This window comes from Cicer arietinum, chromosome 5 (genome assembly GCF_000331145.2).
Source record: "Cicer arietinum cultivar CDC Frontier isolate Library 1 chromosome 5, Cicar.CDCFrontier_v2.0, whole genome shotgun sequence".
In the NCBI taxonomy this organism is placed as follows: domain Eukaryota; kingdom Viridiplantae; phylum Streptophyta; class Magnoliopsida; order Fabales; family Fabaceae; genus Cicer; species Cicer arietinum.
In genome coordinates this window covers 75569564-75575563 of record NC_021164.2, presented here as the reverse complement: position 1 = coordinate 75575563, position 6000 = coordinate 75569564, and the positions used below count along the sequence as shown (strand labels likewise).

At 33.1% G+C, this 6000-nt stretch overlaps 1 protein-coding gene across 1 annotated transcript; it reads right to left on the bottom strand.

Moving 5' to 3' along the window:
- Nucleotides 1-243: 243 nt before the first annotated feature.
- On the bottom strand, nucleotides 244-5626 carry LOC101507197 (signal peptide peptidase-like). Its single transcript, XM_004501130.4, has 11 exons — nucleotides 5472-5626; nucleotides 5007-5122; nucleotides 4574-4725; nucleotides 4391-4476; nucleotides 3809-3936; nucleotides 3044-3094; nucleotides 2565-2651; nucleotides 2351-2420; nucleotides 1217-1353; nucleotides 983-1060; nucleotides 244-476 (listed from the first exon to the last, which is right to left on the bottom strand). The coding sequence occupies exons 1-11, from the start codon at nucleotides 5509-5511 to the stop codon at nucleotides 396-398; spliced, it is 1026 nt and encodes a 341-aa protein (XP_004501187.1). The 5' UTR covers nucleotides 5512-5626; the 3' UTR covers nucleotides 244-395.
- Nucleotides 5627-6000: the final 374 nt, after the last annotated feature.

Genomic DNA, 6000 nt, shown 5'->3' with positions numbered 1-6000 from the left:
GAACTCAGTTATTAATTTAAGTATTGAGCTCTGTTAAAGAAGTAAAAAACAAAAATTCTTATTCCTCAGCAATCATGACTATTTGTATAAATTTTAACCATTTATATGCACTGAAAACAAAATTGCATGTGTGCGAGCGCCTATTGTGTGCTATGAGAGAAAGGAGGGAGAGGGAGAAAACCATTGGAAACTTTGCTATGGAAACCCAGATTGGGGAGTTAAGGAGTAAAAGCAAAATGCCAATTTAAGAAATAAGACTAACATTTACTTTTTTAATCACAATCTGTTACAAAGGTGTGCTGCTGCTGAATAAGTTAGCTTAAGTTACCGCGTTCCCTGGAAATAACAGTATTTCTTCTGTGAATCATAAGCATTGGTATTGGGCATGCTTCAACTTATTCAACCTTTTTGCTAGATTTGGCATCACTCTCTTCTTGAGATGAATCGGCAGTCTTTGACTCATCGAACTCCAACAACTGCATCAATAGAAAGTAAAAAGTTGTTAGAATTTAGCCAACCCACACAACAGTCATGTTAAGGTCTACAACATGTAACCGACTTGAAATCATACAATCATGTTTCCAATAACTTCCAAAAAAATATTAATTCATATTCTGCTGCACTAAAAGATGTTGTACGGAACCTTTTAAAATTGGTCACAACAAGCAAAATTGCCTTTAGAAGGTATATAAGAAAAGCCCATATTTTACAATCTACATCTATGTATCTTATGTTGCTTCAAGTACATTTTAAACCACGTCATTGATTCATTAGCTAATTCCAAAACACATACGTTCAATATAAACTGCAATTTAGCTTTGCTGATGATGAATCAAATTAGCGCTATTCTCATTATATACTCGGAATTTGGAATATAATACATAACAGGAAATGATTGAAATCAAACAAGATGCATAAATAAGTAATGGATTAATATCGATAAGAGAACGGAGAAATGGAAAAATGAAATAATGAAACAAACCTGCTTGACATCACCATTCCAAATGCAATGGGCAGCCAAAAATCCGATTACAGAAGGTACAATATACAAAAGAGCAGGCTGACAACAAGGATCACAACAAAAGGGGGAAAACGTTAGTAGCGATGGTTGATCTCCAAAATTCATATAAGTTCCACAACCTCGGCATATTATTGACCGCAAGCCTCACACTATCCCCCTAAATGAAAAAATAAAATGAAACAACATATCAATCACCTGTGCAGCCTGAAACCAGTTCATCACGACAATTGTAAGAACCAAGCCAAAGGTGTATCCTAAAAATGCGCTTTTGAAGTACTGGGGCTGTTTTCCTCTAGATACATCAAACCGCAAAGCCAATGCCACAAAAATACCTGATTGAGAAAAATACAGGTCAATAAATATTAAGCAAACAACCAAGTATATTATTATAGAGAACTTATTTAATGCACATGAATGAATAGACGTATGAAGGGAGCATGAAGGTTGAGAAGAGTTAATCCAAAATTCCAAACAGTATTACATAGATGTTTGATATTGTTTGTTACTTATGAGGCATCTAGAAAAGAACTTATTGCGTTTATTTGGGTTTTATGTTATGACAAACACTTGAGTAGGTTTCGTAATGCTAATAAAAATAATTTATGACCTATCTATAAGCTCTTTTGTGCTTATTTCATTAAGCTTCTTGGAAAGGTTTATCAAAATTAGCTTATGCAAAACATCTCGTGCATCAATCAATTGCATGCATAATCATATCAATTTTTTTTTATGAACTGGCCTGGATCCTCAGCAGCTGCAACAGAACCATTGCTTTGAAATAAAGTATCCACAACCACACATTTCAGTTTGATTAGCCAATCAAAAACAAATTAAATTAAGCAAAGTATTTATTCTTAATGGTAATAATAGGGCCAAAACAATGTCTCTTGCCTAAATTTAGTGTTAAGAATTTGTTCTTTGGATGAGCCTATAGTGAAACTTTACATTTGTGACCCTTCCCCTTCCTCTTTTTTCCTAAATTAATCATCCAACAGGGAGAAGAATACATATATCCTTTCCATTCCATCCCTTTCGTTTCATTTTCGTTAGTAAAAACCGGTCCCTGAAGGACCAGTTAGACTAGGCTTTTACAAACCATTTCTAGCAAACTCATGTGGACTACCCACAAATCTGCAATCATGAAGTGACATCAAGGTGAAATGCAAGTTGTACATGAGTCAAAATATTTGGTCCCTTTTCAGTTCCATTCTCTCAATCTACCAAGCACACTCTAAAAATCTAACACCAAATATATACTAAGAACTGAACTGTATAATTACAGGTCAATTTCAAGAAAAACATCAACATATCACCAGAGAGTCATCCTACCAGGGATAACAATATCACCAAGTCCAAGCATTGAAAATGGCCTTGCAGAATCTGCTGTAGGGAACAGAAGCTGCAACACAATTTAAATGACAAAATTAGGAAGAAAATCACAAGTTCGCTTTTATCTGACAGTTATCATGGCAAATAGACTACAAAAAAATCACGCGAAGACATACAAACAAATATTTCTATTGCCTTTAGCAAAAAATTTAACCTTAATTGGAGCATCAAATGATTTTGCAACGCTGACCATCACAGGAGTGAAGAAAACCCAGAAAATGTCATATACAAATAGACCAGCCTGCAAAATACAAAATGTTAAAGAGTCAAAGACCATATACTTTATCTTTTGGAAACTAAGCCCTAATATATCTGCATGGAACAAAATATAGTTCTTGACCAGAGGCATTTATCTGAGCTTAGAATTGACTGAAAAGGTTAAAAGGAGATGGAGAAACTGTGTGTGTGTGTGTGTGTGTGTGTGAGAGAGAGAGAGAGAGAGAGAGAGAGAAAACAAAATTATATTTTATTTTTCACAACCATATTTGAATTTTCTCAAATGAAAAGGAAAAGAGCAGTTCCCTGATTTTTCTGCAGCTAAAGGATTGCTTGCATAGAAATTAAAATGTTATAAAAAATTGAAGCTTTGGACACCATTATGTTCAATTAAAAAAAAAAAAAGGAATTGCCTACCAAGAGAATCGCACCAGTCTTGAATGAGCCAAGAGAAAGCATTTCAATTCCCTGTAAACATAAAAGGTGGAGTCACTGTCAATTACAGTTTACTAATTTTAACTGATTTACAATTTTATACAAACTCAGCATTAAGATAGAACATTTAATTTATTTTTCCAGGCCCAATTTCTACGGAATAAGCTCAATATCTAAATAAGGCTTCACTTCATACCAGAAAAGTGAATACCAAAAATACAAAAATTACTGGTTCAATTGAAAACAATAAATTTATAATCTAAGAAATTATCGATAACCATGTATCTATAAATCATTTAATAGCCTGAAATAGACAGGCACATAAATATATACTTTCAATATAAGCAAACCTAATATTGTTAAACCTTGAAAAATGCTGTCGATTTTTCAATTATATATTAAATTGATATTAATTTTTTTTTTACGGGATCAATTTCATTTGTTATGGCAAAAATAATTGTGAATTTATACTAACAACAAGATGCAAAAATAATTGGTATAGTTGGTTTGTGCCAATTTTCTATGGCCAGTTACAATATAATTGGCATAAAGAAACAGTAAAAACTATTTGTCAGGTACACAATCAAGTTTTTATCATTAGTTGGTTGCTGTCTAAATGGTTATGAATCAAGTTATTATTAATTGGTTGTTATCTATATGGTTATGAACCTGTCAGTTCAAATTTTAATTTACAAACATATACATAAACATAATATTACAGACAGACATATTGATAAAGTGTCAAACCTGAATACAGAAAGCAAGACCCAATATATTATTTGCCAGCCAATGCTTCTGCAAAGCATACCAGGCACAAAAAAAGGTGCCGGGGACTGCAGCAACGATCTGTGACCTTGTAAACTCAACCTCAAAAGCTGTGTAAGAAAGGTGTAAGGAAAAATATCATTCAGAATGGTTGAAACAAGTTACTGTCAAGTAGATCAACTGCAAACACTTATAAGTAGCAAAAACAACAAAAAAACCAAAACCAAACACGAAAGCATTAAACATTACCCTGTATTATACTTGGTTAAATTTATCATCCCTTCTCTAAAAAATAGTTCAAAATTCATTTAAGAATGCAAGTAGAACCTAAAGATACTATTGTTGTGCAAGGAGCACTGAAAAATAGATAATCACTAAATGTAGTGTTAAAACTTTCAAATAGATAAAAGAATATATGCATTGTCAATAAGTTAAGAACCACTAGTAGCTATCAGTGGTAAATGGTAAAATACCGTAAAAATAGCCAAAATATGTCATCGTTCACAATTAATTGAAAGATTAATGTCAACAGTAAAGTAATTAAGAAGGCAGGGTGTCACGTACAGCGGAAATATGGAAAACGCCAGACTATGAGGTCGTCATTCCAATGCTTCGGTAGAAAGCGCTTAATAGATGGCAATAATGTTGCCCTGCAGACAGTGGAAGAGAAAATGTGTGTTACAATAGAAAATGAGAAAAGATGGTTCTATTGACTAAATAACAAGTACAAAGCAAAAAAAAACATACGAAAGTGCAACAATCCCAAGTACAAAGAAGTAGCCTGTCAACACAGTGTTCACCAAGTCCTTAGATAGAAACTTAAAGAGTAAGAAAAGGGATAATAGCATTGCACTCCCAACAAAGGGAAAACGCATAGCATGTTCATTGGACATTGTCTCCTGCACAATTAAATACAACGTGATTGAGATAAATCAAAACTTAAGATACCAAAGTGCAATATGAATTTAGTTGATATGCACTGATAGTGTAAAGTCAGTTAATCACAACCGTCGAATTAATGGAAATATTTGACTTTTGTTTTGATGACCGCTAAAGTCACAAATATGATTGGTTGTGATTGACTAATAATGTAAAGCTTTTTACACTGATGGTGCATAGAAATTAAACTATATATATAAACAAATACAAGAATAACCAACCAACATTGGCTACTACTTACAGTTGGTGGGGTTGGTTTGACGGATCGGTAACATCCCACAAATACAGTGATGCAAGCAGTCAAAACAACATTTAAATTTGGATCTACTTTCACAACAAGCGGTGCTAAAGATAAACCTGAAATGACATATAAAATGCCGTTAATATTAATTAATCAAGGAACCGAAATAGAGCCATTTTCGTTGTAACTCATAAATCAACATAACTAAACAAGGTAGGAGCAGCAAAATTGAAAATTCTAAACCAGATTAAACACAATAAAACCATAAAACATAACATCATCCAAGATTTTAGAACCAAATATTTAAAACGTAGTATCCCTTTTATGTTTGAGCGTACAGTTTAAGCACACTACTATTACATTGTAGAGTTACTAGAATGCACAAAGTATACTTACAAAATTGGAGTATATAAAGTATAAACTTGAAGCAAGAAAACTTAATAAAATTCACCAAAAGAAACGAACCTGCCAAAGCCAAATTCGCAATTCGCTCCGTGTTCTTCATTCTTTCTAATCCGTTTTAAAAATTATGGATCTACTGAAGTCAAACGTTGCGAGAATAGCCTCCACTGCGATCAAGAAACAACGAAATTAACAGAAAATAAAAAACGCACGATCGATCGATTAATCCAAAACACATAAAAGAACGAAGATTAACATTGGAAATCTTGAGAAAAGAAAGAAGACCGATTGAGTAGAAGAGAATCCCTGAATTGCAGCAGATCGAAGAAAGAAAGAAAGAAAGAGAAATTGATTTGGGAAAAATGATTTTATTAGGGTTTAGAGTTTTACCGAGAGAGTCAAAAGTCAAAAGAGAGAGGTAAACTCAAACCGTTTAGTTAACTATTATTAATCATCAATTTAGATAATTAAGAAGGAAAGAAGAGTTTTTTGGTGTGTCACTGCCAATGAGATGAGAAGAGTGAACCGTTTTTGCTTACGTGGCAAGATGTGAATTACTGAGTGACGAAACAGAACGGTTAATATGATAAAG

What these genes read in the sequence shown, in the direction of transcription:
- LOC101507197 (XM_004501130.4), bottom strand. Translation starts at nt 5,511, where the DNA reads ATGAAGAACACGGAGCGAATTGCGAATTTGGCTTTGGCAG. An exon ending in GCGTTTTCCATATTTCCGCT is followed by an intron (nt 3,937 to 4,390) that starts GTACGTGACACC and finishes TTTCTTACACAG; the next exon opens with CTTTTGAGGTTGAGTTTACA. An exon ending in CATTTGATGCTCCAATTAAG is followed by an intron (nt 2,421 to 2,564) that starts GTTAAATTTTTT and finishes ATTGTGTTGCAG; the next exon opens with CTTCTGTTCCCTACAGCAGA.